Raw genomic sequence first — 21285 nt, 5'->3', positions numbered from 1 at the left:
GCCAATTCACTCCAACCACAGCAACATCTGCATGCCTCCCCAGCAAACCCTCACTGCATCTCACAGTGCTTTATGGGCAGGGAATTAGCCACAAACCTTGCTCTTTGGAAGACCTGGGCAGGATCCACTCTCCTAAATTGGGAAGTTAGTATTAGTCTAGCAGGATGTGAACATCAGGTTAATGTCTAGACACCAGAAGAAGACAAATATTAATTCAATATTTGCTTTAATAGCACACTGGCTCTTTATGAATGAGAACCAGCCATCCACAGTGCCCTTCTGTTAAAGTAGTCAGAGCTGCTGCAGGGGATTGGGGCTGCAGGGCTCACTTCAGTCTGGACACTGAATTACTCTCACATGTGAGAGAGGCCAAGAACACACATTCACGTTCTGCTGCCTCAGACAGCTGCAGGAGCTCTGCAGGAATGTTCTACACATCTGCACGTACACTTTGCCCTTAAAAACTGAAACATGGATTTTACTGTTTCAACTTGAAAATCTGCAGCCTGAGGAGAGTGCTGTTTCATCAGCATAATGTCTCTGGGTTCTGAAAGGCAACCTCAAAGGTTATAAAGAGTTAGAAATTGTAGGTGTTAGACAAGTGGAAAAAAAGGAATGACTCCTGTCCTCATTGCTCATCTGCTCCTGTCCTTCAATGAAGTATTTCCTGCCAGGTTCTCAGATCACAACCACAAAAAATTCAGTACTGTCATTACTAGATTACACCCCCCCCCCCCCCCCCCCGATTTCTTGGGCACAAAAGGATGTAAGGCACCCTGGACTTTGGCATCAGAAGAAAAGGAGACCAAAGCCATTGGTGATTTGGGCAATTCCTTCCATTTCCCTCTCTCCCCACTGTCACCTTCCACTACTTATCCCAACAAAGACTCCCAGCTGAAGAACTTGGATCCACGGCAGGAGAGCATTCAGACCCCTCTGAGTGCAAGAACAGTCCCTGCCAGAGGGATCCCCTCTGCAGCCAGAGGCAAGAGGCACAGCCAGGCTCACAGGGGCTCTGCCAGCCCCAGGCACAGCTCAGCAACTGCCTGGCTTTGCACAGGCTGAAATTTCCCATGTCCCACATCCAGTGCGTGTGGGAACCAAAGCCAGAGCAGTAGAATTAATCTTCTGGCATCATTTTTCATCTGCACAAGGTCAGAAAGTTTTACAGCAGTATATGGGGTCATAAAATTGGATTTTATCTGAATCTGCAGGGATTCACATCTCTTTCCACACAGTCTATTTGCCCTAATTGCTGCTTTGACTCAGAGATATTCCAGCATCTATCGGTTTAAACAAAACTTTAAACATTGTTTGAATGTATCTAAATGCATTCAGAAATGTAATGAAGTCCCACTTCCCCCAACAGGCTGTGTCTATTGCCCCTAAATAGTTCAGTTGAGGATTTATTTGAATTTATAGGCATCAACCCAGTCATATATTGCTCTCCTAAATGCCTTATACAAGCAAAAACACATAACTAAGACATGAGGAATTCAGCATAATAGCAAGCCAATGCTTCATAAACCACAATAATTTTATAAAGCCCCTTTTAAAAAAAGTTTTAAAAATAAAATACACTTTTTTCTTCAATAACTGAAGATGATCAAAACCAGCCTAATGAATTCCCTGAGCTACAGCATTTCTGAGAGAGCACTCCTCAGCTACTCCCTCTACTTTGCTGCATATCCCAACATCCATTAGAGATCCGACATCAGCAAGAACTGTAAATGTCACAGAGTCCAAAACTCAAATTGTAGCAGAGTGCTGTGTCTGGTTTTCTATCAACAAGGCAACATGTGAATGCTCTACCAGAGCCAAGTCAGCTCCTGAAATACAGTCTAGGCTCTCTAGGCCAAAGGCTTCCTTTGAGAAAATGCAAGGTGGTGCACTGTGGTTCAATTTACAAATTAGTCACTGATCATTATTTATTTGCACTGCATCAAAATTAAGAAAATAGGTGATGAGTCACATCCCTGCATCGGAAATCAAGAAAAAGCCATTTAAAACACTTTACAATTAACATCTACAAAAAGGAACAAAACACACAACAAAGTTTTCATTATTTTCCATGTTCACATGATAACTTGCAAATATAAAAGACTTGGGGATGATGTGGGAAGTTGAATGGAACATTTCATTTTACCAAACATGCCAAGATCAGATGACTATGTAAAATTTTCCAGTGCTGGTAATTCATCCAAATGAACACACATGCTTTTTCTGGGAAGAAAAATAAAAAAAGGGGGGAGAGGGGGAGAGAAAGGAAGAAAAGAAAGTAAAAAAAGGGAAGAAAACAGTCCTAATAATTCAGCTGATAGCTTTTCAATTTTCAGCACACACAGAAGTGTCTTCGGTGTCTTCATCTCTACATCATCATGTCCCTATAGTATTAAATGCTCTTAATCAACAGTTGTTGATAATGATTTGTCACCTATCAAGATTAAAGTCTGAATGGGAAAACATCTGTTACACTCCTTTGTTGGGAAACTGGCAACATAATTTTTGAACACATAAAATTTGACTTTTAATTACCCTCTTACACCTTCTGTTCGGCTATTAACCAGCATTAACCCATACATTCTTTTAACACATTATGAACTACAAAACTAAGTCCTGTAATGTTTCTGTATGAACAAAACAGAGAAATTTTAACATAGAATAAATGCCATCTATTTTTTCTAGTTTTTGAATCAAGTTATGAATTCTGTCTTAAGGTTGGAGAAAAGTAAATTGTGCTGCCTTAGACAAAACAGGACCCAGATATTATAATAAACTTTAATTGACATAGGTTAAGCAGCAGCACAGCCCAGTAACTTAAACAGCACAGGATAATGTGTCATAGTTTTCTTTTACAATAATGAAACCATTTAGAATCATATTTAGCAAGCAGGAGACTAAACCACTACCTACACAAATTAAGAAGTGTTGTGTGCTATAATCATGACCCACGTTATTCCCTTTCTCTTTAATTGGGCTGAGTTCTCTGTTCATAATTACAGGGATAACAGACAGATAACCACACAAAACACTTCTCTTTCCAGCACCTGCTTGCACAGAGTAATGTTGCATAGAAAGGTCAAGAAAGTGCAATGCCTAAAAAAATAAATGTAAAAACACAAGTGTATATTACAGAAACATGATGTCTTCGTACAAGAAAAATTATTTGCTTTGCCATTTGCTTCACTTGCCTGGCAGGACAAAACCACTCATGTTCCAGAATACAACTTTTCCAAAGACTCATGACTGGAGTTTACTGTCTCATGATTGGTGTGGTAAGCAGAACCCAGCACAGCATAACTCTTTTCCATCCCACCACCGTATGCAACAGTCTTTTTGAAACAAACACATAAATGGACACAAAACTACCTGTTTGCACCACAGAGGCACAATAATGTTTACAATTAAGGGATAATACTGTTAAAAAAAAAAAAATTTGCACCAACAGATACTTCACACAAATATAGTATCTTCCATGGTGAAGTGCCAGCTATTCCCAGCCTTGTTAGTGCTGTAGCAATTAGGCAGCAGTTACCCCATGCTGTTGAGTGGAAAACTGCTCACTGGGACCCAATCTCCACCTGCCTTGCCCAGGCAAGGAGGATGCAGGGAGGATGCTCGCAGCCAGCTGTGATCAAACTGCCTGAGCTCATTTCCCACAGAGGAAATTGGCTCCAGCCTCACCCAAGGTGCCCAAGACACATCTGTATCAGTCATCAGGGCTTCTTCCAAAACCAAGGGATTGAAACAAGAACCTACAAAGAGCATCTGAATCTGTACCTTAGAAAAAAAGGGACTTGCAGAATTTTCTTTTTTTATGGTAACACTCAAATAAAATGCAGTCAGCTGCAGTTACTGTAGTTGGCTCTGTAGTAACAGTTTCAACTCTGATATGTCCAAGATATTGCATGGAAGAGATTTAACCTTGATCTGACCTAAGCCCATAGACACGTAAGAAGAACAAAAATAAAAATTTATGTCATTGACAATGGCATTAATCAGCTCAGCTCTATCTACTGGCAGCTCCTTGCTGTTTGACACAAAACCCAGGACATGGCAATTTCCAAACTTAACTCCAAGCATCCAATTCCTCAGTGATTTCACAAAAGAAAAATTGCCACATTTCCCCATATACTATGTGCCATCCAGGGAATGCACAAAGGAATTGTCTGTGCAAAAGCTGCTCTGGAAGGATTGTGATACTGCAGGGAACTCAGAGGCCACAACAACCCAAAGGATCTGCCACGACCTGTGCAGCAGGAAAACCTGCAGCATGACAAACAGGAAATATCTGAAACATATATATATATATATATATATATATATAGTGGTACTTGTTAGTAACACAAAAAAACCCATTAAAGCCATTTGTGTTAGCCTTCACTTCCAAAAACCCTCAAAAGAAGAAATCACCATTTCTAAATGCAGGAGCATTAGTGTTAAATTTCTCCACTATATGTAGCAATGGCCTGTAGAACTATTCAGACCATACAGACTTTCTGTCAAAGCAAAACCAACAAAGAATATTATTGTGAGACTACCAAAAGACATAATTTAAAATTACACTTCATTTCTTTTCTCAAGCCAAAGGCCAGGAAGCTAATTTTGTACTAAAAAGGAAAGCTGCATTCCTGTACAGTCACTTGGCTATTCAGAAGTGAGAGGTTGCAAAACACAGGGATCAAGATCTTCACATAAGTGTACTGCTTCTAGTGAAAGAGATGAAAATACTTATGCAGTAAATCTAGGCAAAGGACTTCCAGATACAGAACAAAATAAACAAACAAAAAAAGTCAAGAAAACCCAAAAAACCCTAAACCCAAAACCTCACAAAAAGTTACTGTGAAGAATTTGGACATAAGTAGTTAGATAATAGAAAGTTAAAGGAATTTTAAAATGGTATTTTTTCCTTATTTTAATACTATTTGGGATTATCAGTAAGAAGATAAAAAGACTTTGTATTTAATACCACATTAGTTCTTACAGGATGCATCTACAGCCAAGCAGCCTGTGTCTGTTCCCCATATTTCTCCACAACTGCACCCTTAAGAATTCACAATTTCTTTGCCAGAAACAAAATGATTAAAAAGTGTCAGAAAAGAGCAGTGAAGAGGTCTCCAATTTCTGCTGTACCTTCTCTGTCAACCTCTTTTCAGACTCCAATTCCTCTATAAATCTCAACCCTACACAATCCCTTGTGGAGTTCAGTGGCTCATGGCCAACACAGTCCCCATTACCCAGAGAACACAACAGATACATTCTTCACCCTCACAATGCACTTAAACTTGGGTGCCCAGTAATTTGGCCAAAGGCAGGCTTCCATTCATCCAACTTCTCAAGCAACTCCTTGTCATTTTGGCACAAGCACTTTACAACTCAATTTACAAGAAAAGTGGCAGTTTAGTTCCAGCTGCAGAGCTCCAAGAGTAATATTAGGAAAATACGAACCATATTTCACCTTCTATATTGGCAGGGCACACACAGCACTTCATTAGTTTACTTAGCACCCAGGAACTGCATGTGTGGATGGATCAGTTCTTTGATCAAGCTTTCACTTATTTAAAAGAGGCCAGACCTTCTGTAGATCAGTCTTCTAGCACAGACCAAAGGCAAACTTGTAAATAAAGAAATAAAAGCCCATAAAACTCAGGGGAAAAAAAAAAAAAAAAAAAAAAGAAACAGGCAATCACTTATTTACACTTAATTAAGCATAAACTAACTCCCCTCCTCCTTTGGGAAGGAAATATGAATGGAAATAAAGGAGTGGATGAGTAATCACTGCAGTTTCAACAATATTTCACAAACAAAACAAGTGTGATAAGATTCAGTAGCCTGTGGCTGACATTTGTTTGAGTGAACAACAAGATCTTATTTTCATACTTTTGGCCATCTCTGTAGTCTGAGGCAGACTGCCAATTCCTACTCTACTGTCAACCCCCAGACCTAATGGAGATGAAAGGCAAAATATAGCTCTGTTCCAACTGCATTATTAATTCCTGCAGGGCCACATTTGGGCTGACAGGGCTGAGGTCATAATTTAGCCATTAGCACTAGGAACAGCAGGATTTGTCTGCCCAGAACTGCAGGACTGTGGCCATGCTTTCCCTTTTATGTCCAATCAATATTATGTTTCGTGTTGTCTCGCTGGGCTAATGGAGGAACGGTCACAGCATTGGTTTGAAGAACATTTCTAGCAAAAGACAAAATTCTCCTCACAGACTATCAGAAGTCCCACTGCTGTTTTTCTGCTAGAATACCCTGGTCACATTAAGCTCTGTTTACTTTCTATAGAGATGCAAAAGGAACATACAATATGATTAAAAAGAACTGTGCTGGCAAGAGCAGCTCTGCCTACACCATGGGGTTTTCAAACCTCTGCAATGCTGCAGGCAGCTTCTCCTAACTAAACATGAAAACCCTCAAATATAAAATACTTATAACCCAAAATCAGCCCTACTGCAATATAATACACCAACATTTATGACACAAGTACAATTTATCACACGGTCCTGCCATTTTTTATTTGCCTGTAGGCAGCCAGAAGTGTTTCCCAGGAGGAGCTGTGGAGCAAAAGGCCTGCAAATCCAACTTCTTTGATTTCCTCCTGGAGCTACATTTACCTTCTCATGTTCTCCAACAACTCTGTGGTGGCAATTAAAAATATGCCTAAATCCAAGCTACTACAAAAGAATTTCCTTCCCTGCTTAAATGAGTCTTCCTTGCCAGGATGTCCACTGGAGCTGGGGACATGGGACAATCAGTTCTCGTGTCGCTCTTTGCCTCCCACCCTTGGGCATCACTTCTTCTAAAGGCTGCCACAGGTACTGAACAGGACTGAATTAAAGAAACTCAGTTTTACACTCCCACAGACTGCAGGATGATAGCTGGGAGGATGAAAGCTGTATCTTCTTCACACTCAACTTACAAAGACTTCAGACTTTGCAATTTCCTTCTGCCATTTCTCTGAGGACCTTTCATTTCCCTCCCCAACATTTTTAGATCCAGTCAGCTTTCACTCTACAGTCAGCTCTTAGTCAGAGCCTGTAAGCAGGAAGAGCTGAAGATTTTAAGCATCTCTGTATCACTGGCTATTTTAATTAGGTTTTGTTTTTAAAGTAACAACACAGAACCACTGTCGTTCTCCTGACTTTAAAATTGGCTGCTGTAGTTCATTGATTTTAATTATTTGATGAAGAGAAAGAGATCCCTAAATGACAGCTTCTGATATATGGTAGGGCTTTATTAAATGCTGAAATATTTAACTGAATTCAGTGACTCAGAAAAACTCAGAGGATATAAATTCAGAGTGGTAATTTTATAGATTAAACAGCAGCCTTAAGGCCCCAAATTATTTTAAAACAAATTTTATCGACTTTTTTGGAACATTTTAAATTTAAATGTTACTGTCAGCTCCACATAAGCTCATTTCTGCAAAGTTTCCTCACACACTATGGTACCAACTTAAATTCTAATCCATCTGCATTAAACTGGTACATACACCCTGACAGGTTATAAACAAGGGTGAACTTAAACAGGTTCCCACTTCATTTAATTTGCAACAATACAACCTACTTTTACATGAAAGAGCTAACATTAGGCAGCACTAACACATCAAAATAAAACATGCTAACATAGCATATTAAGTTGATGCAAACCTGTTTTAAAAAGGGAGGAAACAGTAATAATAATTGGGCAGGTTTTCCATAGAAGGAAATTGACACTGAAGGGATTCCCACTCCAGACAGATACTCAAATCATAATTTATCCAGGAAAAAGCATTTAAGTTTTTTCTGTGATAAAGTTAAAAATAAAAGTCTGTTAACCAGCAGCTCTTGACTCCTGTCATGCACCAAAAATTATTTCAAAGAGGTGTACAATGATCTCACAGCACTGCTCAATAAATAGCAGATGAAATTCAATGACAATCAATGCAGAATCAAAGGTAATTATATATACAATGATGGACTTGAAATTAGCTGTTAATATTCAGGGAAGACTTTGGAGTAATCACTTAGGCTGGCAGTTCTCTCTGTGTCACCTCCATGCTGCAAGAGGCTCTGAAGGCAAACAGAACCCAAGGAATTACTATTAAAGAATTAGAGAAGAGTGAAACACCATCACAGCCACGAAGTCGCCTTCTGAATACTGACAGCATTTCTGCTTGCTCATCTCCAAAAAAGTGATCAGCCAAGGCATGAAGGATGAGGATGGGCATGCAATGGCTTTTGTTTCAAAAAACAAAACATCCAAGCCTGATAAAGAGAAGATTCAGGGTAGACAGAGAGGAGTCTACCAGCAGTCTTTAAAAATCAGGAGTGGCATGAAGGAGATGAACACAGAACCAGAGCTCACACTTTGTGCCAAGAGCTCCAGAGCATCAGGTGGATGCTCCTGCCTTTGGCTAATGCATGTGTTGCCACAGGACGTTGCAGAGGCAAAAAATATTCAAATGGTGCAAAAAATCAATTAGGAAAAGGCATTGGAGAAAACCCAGTCAAGGGCTATTTAAAGCAATTCCACAGCTACAAGCTGAGGCTGAAGAGGCCCCTCAGCCCAAAACACCACTGCCTGGCAGGGCAGCTCCCAAACATTTTGCCTTCCCCTTTTTGCCCTCATCTGCAGCCTAGCTTACTGAGCTCCCAAAACCCACCAAATATTGGGCTAAACAGACCTCTATGGCCATTTTGGTATTTTCCTATGAAAAGCCATGAAGCTGAGACACATTTAATTGTGGTGCAGTGGGATCACACACTAAAAATAGTGACATCCAAAGCTCTATCACCTGCACAGGAATAAGCAGAAAATTTAAAGAGCCACTCTGAGGCAATGTATAATTCATGCAAATTTTGCCATCTAAGCTCTTTAGGCTTTTCTTAAATAAGCAAATAATTCATCCTCCACATCCTCTGCAGTCTGAAGCTTGTACTGATTATGTTGATACCCTGCTAGAATTTAGAGCCCAGCTGAGCACAGAGTCCCATCGTGTCCTCTGCAAACAGAGGAAGAGAAAGTTCTTGCCTCACAGAGCCAGCAATATTAAAAAAACATAACACAGGGATCATAGAAGACTAGAAACAGAGATGAGGCAGCTCCAAACCAGAGCCTCAAGAACAGAATTCATTATTTTAAGTTAATGTCTATGCACTTCTCCCAGACTGTCTCAAAAAGAGACAAGAGTGGATATTTACAGATGGGCAAGCTAAATACTGTGAAAAAGCACTTGAGAATCTCAGGCAGATATCATGCCATAGCTGAAGAAACATGATCCACAGAATTATTTGTAATTATTTCACATACCCATAAATCATGATGGACCCCAAGAGTAACCTTACTGTATCTTTCAGGTGATTTAAATGGAAACCATGTCCAGTAGTTTTGGGCTAGTGCTGTGAAATCTCAAGGGATTGGAAGCACAATTCACTACTAAGAAATACAAGACAGGTACATGAAGACATCAGGTACAGCTTTCTCAAATTCCAGACTTTGGCACTGTCAGTAATGACCACAGTAAAGAAACCTTTTCTTGAGGGATCTGATTCTTCACCTTTTTTTAATAATAGAATTTCTACTGTCCCAAGTCTATCACAAAGCACACGATAGAGAAACACACCTGCTCTGTTACTCAAAAAAAATCAGACTTCTTAAAGAACAAAATATCCAAACTCAGAGAAAAATAATAGGGTGCACAGACATGTCAGCTGTTTTTTGAGAGGCTTTTTTTCTTCCCATCAGCTTGTATTTACATAGCTGTCTTACTCTCTAAGCAAAAGACAAGGTCCCAAAGGTGTGAACCAGCATGAGGGTGCACAGAATCCCCTCCAACTCCACAAACACACCAGCTGGCTTTTGATATTTTCCACAAAGTTTGGGTACAGCCTTTGACATCCAGTTTCAAACAGTCTGGAGGTGACACCAAGTAGCACTGTTAGTATTCTAACCTGAGGAAACCCAGGAATATGAGATCCATCACAATAATGCAGTCTAGCAGTGCTGTAATTTGGGTGACAGCATGAATGAGTCACAGGTAATTGTCAGGTAACAGGAGGAACACAACTGCCTTCAGTCAGCACCAGAGTCCCACTGCAGGCATTGGAAACAGTTTTTGCAGCACTAAAGCAACTCAGGGAAGCAGAACAGAGATAATCAGAGTCAAGGAAAATACAATTGAAAATATTTAATGAAAGGATTTCATTCTTATAAATAAATCACAGTCATACTCACTGTAAGGGTTCCTATTCTCCAAACTAAGAAGAAACTTCATTTTGCAATTAACACATGCAAAAATGGATTATCCTCCTTAGAAAAATATTCTCTTTCCCTGCTGATGGCAGTGCTGATTACACATTGGTTTTGTCCCATTTTGCTCTGAAAAATATGCTAGAACACAGATCCATTTCTGAGAAGGGTGTGAAGTCCTACTTGTGGCATCTGATTGAAAGATACAGCAGTATCTCTTTAAATATTTAGTTTCCTGCCTAAAATTATTACTGGAATATCAAAAAGAACCCTGTGACACCTCCAGTGAAAATTCTCTCATATGAGAATCCCAATTTTAACAACAGAGATCTCAGGAACTACTTCTCTCACTTAATGAGCCTTGGCAGCCATTCAAATTAAACACTCTATTGTGCAAGGAGCTAATTATGCTGAGATTAAACCCAGAGAATGATAGGGACATTTACTGTACTTCTGGCAATTATAAGAGCTCTCAGTATTGGAGAATACAGCTTGTATTTCATAATTCTGAAAGATGTCCCTGCTAATCCAATAAAAAAAATGCATGTGCATGCTCACACATACAAGATTAATTAAATTTTTTAAACATTTTTCAACTATTTCCGACACACATTCACAAATTATTATTATTTGTTTTGCCTTATTTCTCCCATATCTGACTGTTCATCCTGTCTGCCATATATCCATTTGTCACAATCCTCCACCATTTCTCTGATAGGCAATTAATGTTATCTCTTTCCCTAGGAAGGCTGAAGTAATGACAGTAAAATATTTGCTCATTTAGTGCTCTAATTTATTTTTCCAGTATCTTCCCTGATAGTGCCCTTTTCTTTCCCAGAAAATCCAGTGGTCAGTTATCTCTGTCACTGCTGCCCAGAGACAATGCATGTAAATAGAGGGAGTTTTCCTCACTTGGCACACACAGGCAGGAGCCCTTCTGAAATTTCAGCAGAAAAACTCATCACAGGATGATTTCCCACTTCCTCTCCACTAATGTCTACTTGGCAGAGGTTTGATTATGCAACCTAAAATCCTCTAAATCCCCATAAGGGCCTGGGGAGACCAAAGACAAGTGATCACTCTTCTGCAGCAAAATGTGTTTAACATCTCACAGGAGCACGCTCCTGCACACACGATGGGAAGCTGGGCAGCAAAGTAATGAAACTTGGATTTGTCATGGATTTTGCATCTTGTGGTTATCTCCAGCAGCATCTAACAGTGTGTGCAATGTCATTTAAGGTTCCCCCCTTCCACAGTCCAGGCACTCACAGCAGCTGCTTCCCCAGGGGATTTGCTGGTGTCTGATGAAAGCACAGTCCCTGCAGCACCACCCCTCTGAGGGAGAGGCAAACAGAGCTGTGATTCTCTACCCTGCCTTTGGTTTTCATGAACCTTGTCAAACTGCAATGTATTGAACACTCCTAACCCTGCTTTTCCCATCCCATGGCATGCAGGAGCCGTGCCAGCAGGGGCAAAGATTTTTGTCAGGACAGACAGGTGGACAGAATCATCAGCCTGAGCAATTAAACAACCCAATCTGTGCTTCAGGATGTAAATTGGTCAAAATCAGCTTTTCAAGTTCTCAGCCAAACTGGATCACCTGGCAGAAGGAAAGTTGTCTTTATCATCTTGAGGCAGCACTGTTCCCCTGAGGAAAACTTTCCAGAAGCTGTGAGGCAAAGCCCTTGTTCCCATGGGCAGCCTTCACACAAAAATTCTGCAGTGTTTCATTTTCATATTCTCTATCAACATATTGTTTCGCTTAAAATGAAAAAAGAAAATGTGAAAGGTGTGACCTCTGGGGCTGATGGGTGTGAATCAGGGCACAAATGAGCTGTATCTGCAAGTAATGATGACTGAAACAAATCTCTAGAGGACTGGAGGCAAAGCAAGGTTGGTATTATTAAATGTAGCTCACCGTAAAACAAGATAAATCAGAAAGAGTTAGAGGTAATCATCTGTATGTTGTCACTGGTCAATCAACAAACTGCATTTTAAAATCTGTGATAAAGTAATTTCCTAATTAACTGCTCATCACAAGCACCCTTGGAGAGAACAGAGGGGCTGAGCTAATTGTTGCAGTAAAACCAGAAGATAAACCAATTGTGAAGTTTCTCTAAACAAATAACAGGAAGAGGTAGCAGAGCAATGCACTGAAGGAATGCACTTGCTAAGCCTGCACTTTGCTCTGTTCTTTCCATATTTTTGTTCCTGCTGCAGAGCAGGCACACAAAAAATGCCATCCCATTCATTCCCTGCATTCCCCCACGGTGCCATTCTAACATTCCACATGAACTTTTGCTTTCCCTCCCAACACCTCCTGCCAAACCCCAGCTCCTGCATTTCTGATAACTCCAGGTGCTGGGAGCAGAGCAGGGACAGCACAACCCCGAGTGCTCCTGCCTCCCCTCCCAGGCTGGCTCTGCTACAGGAGCATCAGGAATTACAGAACCAGCACTCAGCCTGCTACACTATGGGACAATCTCCTGGTTTAAACTTGTACCTTTTCAATTCTGGAACAGCCACATCCAAGCAGGTGCAGAGCCTTTGCAGATGCCCCTCCTGCTCCAGCAGCCCTCCCAGGATGTGCATTTCAGACCCCCTGGCTCCTCTTATAAACCTGGCCTTATCAATATCACCAGGAAAACTCTGGCCACAAATCTCTCTCAGCTGAATACACAGGTTTGGTTAGTTTCTCCCCACTAAGGTTTTAAATGATTGCTTCTAAAATAAATATAAATGAAAAATGCCTAACTTGATGAAGACAAGTATCTTTAACAGGCTGGTTTCCTAAAATCTTTGTTATATTTTTAAATAGGCAAGATTGCATAACACCACCACTCTGGAAAACTTTCAATTATGTAGTCAAAAGCCTTCAAAAAAGTAATGAATTTAGTGAATTAAAAATTTAACTAACTCTTTACATGTCACCATTCCCAACAGTTGGTTTTCCTGCCAGGATGCAGTATCTGTGTTTGAAAATCCTTATGTAACTTCTGAATTTTTCCATCTTGCTCCAGCAAGCTGACATAATCCAGGGTCTTTTGTGTCCCTGTGCACATACTAGCAGTGAAGTGTGAATGCTGCATGGGAATAGCTTAAAATATTTCTTTAATATTTTATCATAACTTTAGTCGATGTTCATTTGTGTTCCCTCCAATCTCAGGTGCTGGCAGATGGAGTTTTTTCCTTTTTAACTAGCAGGAGATGGAATTGTCTGGTTTGTTTTCCCCTACAGCAGATGTATTCATATCTCAATATATTTCAGTAATTTTCCTATTCCTCACCTCTTCCTTGGAGATTGACTGCTTACTTGCACAGTGGTTTTTAAATAATGATGATTTATTTTTTTTCCTCCTTGACAAGAGAGACAAGTTCTAACATTTTTTACTTAACCATTACATGTAATTTGATAATTCCTAGTAAGAGACAGGTAATTCTCCTTATAAGTATGTGGATTGTCAAATTTTATTTTTTAAAAAGTCAAATACATTAGGGGGAAAACCCCCAAATTTAGGCAAAGAACCAATATTCTATCAAGGCCATATGCCAATAAAACTCATCTCCATTTATTCTCCAGTCTGCTGCAACTGAAGCACAGTTTCTCAGATTAATAGATCCAGTATCACTATTTAATCCTCTCCTCAGTGACAGGATATAATGATCTGATGAACATGCTACTTAATGGACTACCTGAAAGTGTTCAAAAACCCAAGTGATGAGCACAGGCTAGAAAGCTACAGAAATTATCCTAGAATAGAATGAGAACTGAGAAATAAATCAGCCTTTAAGGGACAAGATTTATTCAGGGATGTATGGGGCCTTTTCTTTCCCATAAGCATTTCCATTTTTAATTCCTTTATTAATATTTTTATTGTTTCCCCAGCTCCATGTGAATGCACTAGAATCATACAAGGTCTAATCTAAATTATCTTGCAGACCAAGGTTGATAACCTCCCACAAATTACCATTAGCTCAGCAACTTGGCAGTTTGTGAATATAAATTGCCAGAGATACATGGCGCCTCCCTGCTTCCTTATAAATGTAATTTACCATGAATTTATTACTAATATTACAATACACAGTCACCCTGAGGCAATTATTTATTTGTTTTTCATTTCAAGAGGGCAGAAGTTAATTTGTCAGCCATGCAGGCTCCTTGCTCAGTGGGTGACCAGGAGACTCTGAGAGCTCCTGGAGCACATCCAGCACATGGGCTGGGCAGAAATCAGCTTCACCTGGCAGCCAGGGCAATTCCCAAACTTCTGTCAGGTCAGCCTGTGTTTATGCCAAGGACAAACATCAGCAAGGACTTCTTGGCATTGCAAATGCTGGAGAGATTTCTATGCCTGTCCTACCCGGGGACTCAGACTATCCAACACTTGCAGTACCCCTGGAATTTACACAAATAGAAGATATTGGCATCCACTCCCTCATGCAACAGCCCAGTTCTGTAGAATTCACTACAAAACCACTCACAACCATCTAGTCCAGAAAGCCAGGACCCCCCAAGAGCTTTAGAAAGTTTCATGGCTTCCTGCATAACTCTCAGTAAACACAGTCAGATCTAGGTGGATCGTGTCACCTATCTGCAAAAATCAAAATCCGTAAGAAAACAACATCTTGGAATGACTGTGAAATGCCAACACAAACCAAACCTCCAAAACTTTACTGTTCTGGCGAGGGAAACATTGAATTACCAACATCTTTACATCTCAATCAAGTTCCAAGTTAACTTTTTTTTTAATTACCAATCAAATTAAGACCATCAGGACTATTTTATTATACAAACTGCAGAATTCTTTTCGGTTTTGGTTGTTTCTATGTGCAGTTATAAAAGGACATATAAAATAAGGTTTTTACATCCACACACTAATCAAAAGCAGAAGAGAATTTATATATTGAACATTTTGTAAACAGTGGTTCACATAAAGAGCCATTTTTTTAAAGCACTCCTAATTAGATTGTCAGTGTACATGCACACACACTCCACTGTGCAAAACTCCTATCCAAGGACTGTTATGTGTCTTATCTTCCAATTCAACCTCTTTTTCACCACATCCCATGTCTTGCCTGCTCTCTTAATTTTAACCTCATCCTTTCCTGATTAGTAGAATGCATTTAAAGACTCAGCACTTTAGCAGAGTTCATTAATAGAATAAAAACATTCTTTGCAGTTTGTCTTATTTTAGTAATTAAACATATAATTATACTAATTCACTTGAAAAATAAAAGGGAACCAGAGTAATTTTAAAAGAATTTGCTTATTAAAAGTACCATAATCACTTCACTGCTTTGCTTAAAAAGTAATTTTGTTATAAATATCTGTATTTAATTTATTTTGTGGATATACAGCCGCTGATAAGCCACTCAAATACACAGCCCTGGGTATAAGGGTATAAGAAAGCTACTGTCAATAAAATATCCATAATATGGCTCAATATGCACAGTCATGCTATTTGCAAACAGGCAGAGGGCAGAAATTTAACTGTACAGCTGGCCTGGCATACAATCCACCTGTGATACCAGCAAATGCATGATGTTCAACAGGAGTGTGGCTACACACAATTCCTCACGAGTTCAGTTCTGTGGTACAGCTGAAGCTGCAGCACAGAGATGTGTCCTAATGCAGAAACAGCAGATGCATTACCATGAAAATGTTTAGAGACACCAGCATTGCTTTCTGTCAGCTCATCCATTTTGACAAGTGACAATAATGATAACCCCCAGTTTTATTTCCAATAACAGATGCAGCCTGAGGGCAGCAGTACAAGTTGTATCATGTCTTTCTAAGCCCTTCACCACTCTCCACACTGATCTCCATCTGCTTGGCCCTCCTTTAAGGCTCTTTTTAGATTTTAATGTGTGCCTTTCAGTCAAGCTTCTGACCAGCTGGTAAACAGAGAATGAAAATCCCAGATCCAACCATTGATTCAGGACCTAAGCATTCATTCCATCAGGCAGACAGCTCACGTGTCCAGGTTGGATAACACTGGATCACAAGGAGGCTCATTACCTCAGGGGATTCACAAATGATCCTTCACAGCAACTGGCTCCCTGAGCCTGAAAGGAGATGGGAAGGGACATTTAGCTCTGCTGCACAAGAATTAGCTCGTGCTGGACATGAGAGGAAACTCTGCAAACTGCTCCCAAGTTCCTCCATGCTTGGCCATCCTTCAGTGCATCCATCAGCAAAAGGAGCATCCAGAACCCTGACACAGCTGCTCCTGAAAAGATGACATTAAAACTTGGGAACATGTGAAATGCTCAGGCCAGTGGTCCAGATTTAATGTATTTTTTATTTGTGAGAGTTTAGCATGTTATTTTTCCTTCCTCCTCACATGGATCAAAAGGCCTGAGGTGTTTCCTTCCTGAAGAGCTGTGTTCATGAGAAGTCATTGCCTGCTCCTTCAGAAACAGGGCTAAATCACCCTGTTTCACACAAGCCACTGAAAACATCAGAATGGCATAGCTAGTGCCAAGGCTAAAGTTAAACCAGTGAGAACAAGATAAAAAATAAGTGACTCCCATACAAAGGGAAAAAAAACCCCAAACAACCCTATCATTATAGCCTAGTGTGGGATCATGTTTCATTCTGAAAAGTTTGAAAACATGGATACATAACAAATGACATTAAGGTAACACACGTCATACAATTCACATTTCCCATCTCATAAAAAACAACAATCCCTGCCACAATCTCCTTTTGATCAAAGAACAATGGCTTCAACAGAAACAGCTTCCAGGGATGTTTGTCCAAGCAATTAGAAGATCCATCTCAATTTTCAGTCCACTGCATTAAATAAAAAAAGGTGCATCCCTGTTCAGCCATTTAATAACTCACATTATCTTCACAAAAAATATTTTGAACAAAGGTTGCTAATACATTAACCCACTCAGCAATATTTTTTCTAATTGGTAACCCCAGTGGCCTTAGGTATGGCATGAGACCATCCTCTGAAATCAGTTGCAGAGACATGGAGATAATTGGGATTGATTACAGGACTCAAAGCAGCAGGAACAAAGACTGACAAATTATAGTCTAGGAGACAGAATAGGAGCTTTTTTTAGACTAAACCATCAAGTCACACAGAAATGGGAAAAACATATTCCAAATTGTCAAAAATCAGGATTTTGTTTAAGTATAATTTTCTGTTGTACAACTGCATGACTGAGATACAGCAGTATCATTTTGTACCTGTATCAGGGATGCTATTTATTACATTTTATTGACTTGAATTTTATTTCTCTTTACTCACACTGACTTTAAGCACAGCCAAGTCACTGCAATGAGAAAATAAAAGCATATGCTGGTCTAGGTGCAGGGCGTGGAGCTGATCACTCTGAGCCAGACAAGCCATGCTCAATGGCCAAAGGTAATGAAATTCTCAGTAATTCAGAATTTAACCAATTTTGAAGAAAGGGTGGGCCAAAACCGACTTCTGTATCTACTGTCTAATTTCAGTAGCAGTTTAGAATAACAACCTACTCTGGAACATCAACCAGAGGATTTGTTCCACAGCATTAGAATTTAACTACATGTACAGGCTTTTCTCATCTCTCAAGAGTGAGCTAAGCTCAGTTTGACCTATGTTTGGTAAGGTGAAGAACATACCTTGTCTGCCTTGATGTAAGGCAAGGATAATTATTTTTTACAAACACTGTTCTATCCATATTCCCAAGTACCTGCTCTTTTGTTAAGCATTCCTGATCCCTTCTCAACTTCTTACAGGAACAGGTTCAAGTGTAGAGCAAGCATACAAAACCTAGCCACAAATAAGCAGAACAAAGAATAAATCCATCTCCAGCCAGCTTCAACAGCCATCCTCCAGAGCAACTGCAAAATTGTCTGTCAGTGGGAGGCCAACACTCCTTCCACACAGGTACAATCTTCCTCCTGCCAAATTAAATTCTTGAGTAGTAACACTTCAGCCAAGCTGCAAAAAGGAGGATATTCTGAATTATAAGAGATTTGCAGCAGTTTAACTGCAGCAGGATGATTAAGACCAATAAACCTGCTGGCATTTTCTTAAATTTGCTTGGCAGCTCCTGTTGTGTCAGCCATGCTACAGGAGTGACACGCAACCAGAGCAACAACAACCCACACAGTGAGAGAGAAACTAGTGCCCAGGTTCCACCAGCAAACCTGGGAGAAATTCCTGTCTTCAAGGCCCGTTTCAGCAGAAACAAGGCAGAAATTTCAAGAAGGCACATGAGCAGCTTAAGGATTTCTTGAGTGGAATAAGTCTACCAGCAGATAGCACCCTCCTCTCCCCCTCTGCTGAACTGAGTGCTTTCCCTTCAAGAATCAAACATCAGTGACCTACTCATGACTTCAGAGATCAAAGGTATCAGACACACTTCATCCACACTACATGGCATTGAACGGGGCCTGAAATGAGAGAGTCTGGGAGAGGAAAAGCAACTTAGGTTTCTGCTGCTGGATCAAACCAGTGAACTTTCTCCAGAGGGAAACTGGAACTTTCTACGAGTGGAATTGGGCTGTTACCTCTGGTTTTACAGACAGAGGAATGGTGTAGGAGGTATCAGGCCAGCTGCCACAAACCATACTTGTTAGGGAGGGCTCCTTTTCTTCATAAACCCTAGGAACCAATATCACTAGTCAGAAAATAATTATATGGTTTTGCATACTTCAAAAGCCTGTGGAAAAATTATACGTTGGCTGTCAATTTAGAATTTGGGTCAATTGTTTCACATTATTTTGCTCAGAGTATAAAGCCATAACATGACTAAAATTAAATAAAACTGTTTTCTTGAAAGCTGTTTAAAATATTCTGATGTATTTGTCTTAGAGCTTCATTAATCCATTTCTAATTCATTCTGCAGGTTTACTCAACAGCTGTGCCTGATGTAAACTACAAATCTGGATAAAATTAAAGCTGCTATGCCACTAAATCAGTTTATTTTCAAAGACTTAACAAAAATCTTCTGCTGCTTTAGGTCACAATGGCTTACAGGTTTTTCTACCTACAGGGAAAAAAAGTACCTTTGCTGTAACTTAAGAACAAACAAATACAAATACTAGAGGTTAAGGGTGAAATTGATTTAGATATCAAGCACAGAAATATTCTGTCTTACGATCTACACTTTCCTTTACATTAGAGATCAGTTTTCATTTTTAAGCTTCCATGTGCAGTATTGAAACAAATCTGGAACTACCACTTTATTGTTATTTATAGCATTGTAGCAGCTCCCACAACCTGCAGTTTTTCTTAAAAGAGACTGGATTTCAAAGAACACTGAGAAGCAGCTGTAACTAACTATTGTTTATGTCAAAGATGATTTACTGTAACAAACACCCAGTCCTCTTTCTGTTTAAGCAAAAATATAATTAAGGAGCCTAGTTATATAACATCATCTAAATCAAAGGAAATGCTGCCTTTCCAGCATTTTTGGTGATTCCCAGCATTGCAGCACCAACCAACCACTCTGGGCTCAGCTCTCAGGAGTGTCTGGGAGTGCAAGAATTCAAGTACCAAGTTCAGGTGTTCATGATGAATTGTATCCCTGCAGCCTTCAGGCTTTGCTGTAGTATTCCTGTACGGCAGAGCTCCGTTCCAATTTAGGAAATGTTACACTAATTGAGTATGCAGGCACACGCTCTCCCCATCTCTGATTAATTAGCACCACTCTAGCTCTTCACATCAATCTTGTGAAAACCACTGTGACTGATCTTGTCTCACTTGGAGCTGAAAATTACTTTGCCAATAGTATAACATAATACTTTGGTATAAACAACAACAAAAAATGGGACTCGTTGGTGGCCTCAGGATCATTCTTTTCATACTGCACATCTCTCTGGTGCTTTTGAAGACAAAGGACAGGACTTTATTACCAGCAGACAAATGCAAGTCAGAAAAACAAAGACAGCACCACTGGAAGCTCTGTATTTTTACAACAACCTCTCTGATCCACAGCAATGTATTTTTTGCAACCCCTACATCGCTTCAAAGGTCACTTCTGTCTCCACACCCTTCCTTGTGATGAGGGAAAGGCCCATTTAGGAAAACACTCAGGAGCTTCAGGCATTCCAGAGCAACTCCTGGAGGATCAGTGCTAAGGCTGAACACAGCCAGACTACACAGCATGACCCAGGGCCACTCTGCTGTGCTTCCCTTTCTAAAACTTTGGAAAAAGACTTTCCCTCCCTTGCCCAGCAGCCATTTTGAACGAATGCAAAGGAACAACATGAATTGCAAGATGTTTTTTCTCACATTGTCTTTTGCTACTGACAAGTCAAACTGTTAAGCCAAGAAATGTCAGCAATACAGAGATGAAGGCTGATGATTTCAGGGCAGGAGTGAAGTTTTCAGGCAGAATTTCCCTACTGGACCAGGCTGCTTTCATCACGTGTATCTCAACTCCCAGGCTCGCCCAAGGCTGCACAGCTGGCTCCGTGCTCCCAGCCTGCTTCCAGCCCATTGTTTTACACATTCTGCTTCCTCACAGTTATCAGCCCAGATTTCAAGGCCATATTGTCTGCCTCTGAATTCACTCACCAGCTTTAACCCAGAATTTACTCAGCTCCTCAAGCTTTACGTTCCAGACTAAACTGTAGGGAAGGCTTTGCAGCAAACACCAGCCTCTTTTCCTGAGAGCTGCAGCCCTCCAGCTGTGTGTCCTTCTACCAGGGGCTTGTGCTCCAACATACCAAACAAGCCCAGGGAACTGAGCTCGACCCCTGCTCTTCCACCACCACGTTTTAGCAAGACCACCAGGAGTTTCTCCCCGCTCGGGGAGATGGGGAGGTGCAGCACAGCAGTGGGAACCACAGAGGCCCTCTCTGGGTGACTTCTGTGCCTCTAGAACCTCTCCCTGCTCCCCCCAGTCCCGGTGGGAAGCAGCTCATGTTGAGGAGAGGATGTGCACTCTGCCCAAAGGGCTGCGAAAGCAAACAGAGCTCCCTCCCAGAGAGGCGTCAGCATCTCAGGGAGGTTTGTCACTACGATCCTATTTCTGCTTGTTTTGGCTGCCTCCCTCACCCAGGGCTCCAAGAAAAAGCCCCACCTTCCATTTATAGCTGTAGAA

The 21285-nt window shown here is 40.5% G+C and overlaps 1 protein-coding gene across 2 annotated transcripts in view; it reads right to left on the bottom strand.

The window, feature by feature from the left end:
- PTPRG (protein tyrosine phosphatase receptor type G) overlaps positions 1 to 21285 on the bottom strand; it is a 387653-nt gene that overhangs the window by 224223 nt on the left and 142145 nt on the right. The window contains exon 1 of one of the 2 annotated variants that reach the window (XM_059856706.1): positions 10222 to 10336. The exons of the other annotated variant lie outside the window; for it this stretch is intronic. Within the exon in view, the coding sequence (XP_059712689.1) occupies positions 10222 to 10261 (40 nt within the window). The 5' untranslated portion in view covers positions 10262 to 10336. Of the gene's footprint in view, positions 1 to 10221; positions 10337 to 21285 lie in introns of those variants that run through there. 2 annotated transcript variants of the gene reach the window in all.

The sequence above is a fragment of the Haemorhous mexicanus genome, chromosome 11 (genome assembly GCF_027477595.1).
Source record: "Haemorhous mexicanus isolate bHaeMex1 chromosome 11, bHaeMex1.pri, whole genome shotgun sequence".
NCBI classification, from domain to species: Eukaryota; Metazoa; Chordata; class Aves; order Passeriformes; family Fringillidae; genus Haemorhous; species Haemorhous mexicanus.
Note: the sequence above shows the minus strand (reverse complement) of the source record. Positions and strands in the feature narration are given on the sequence as shown.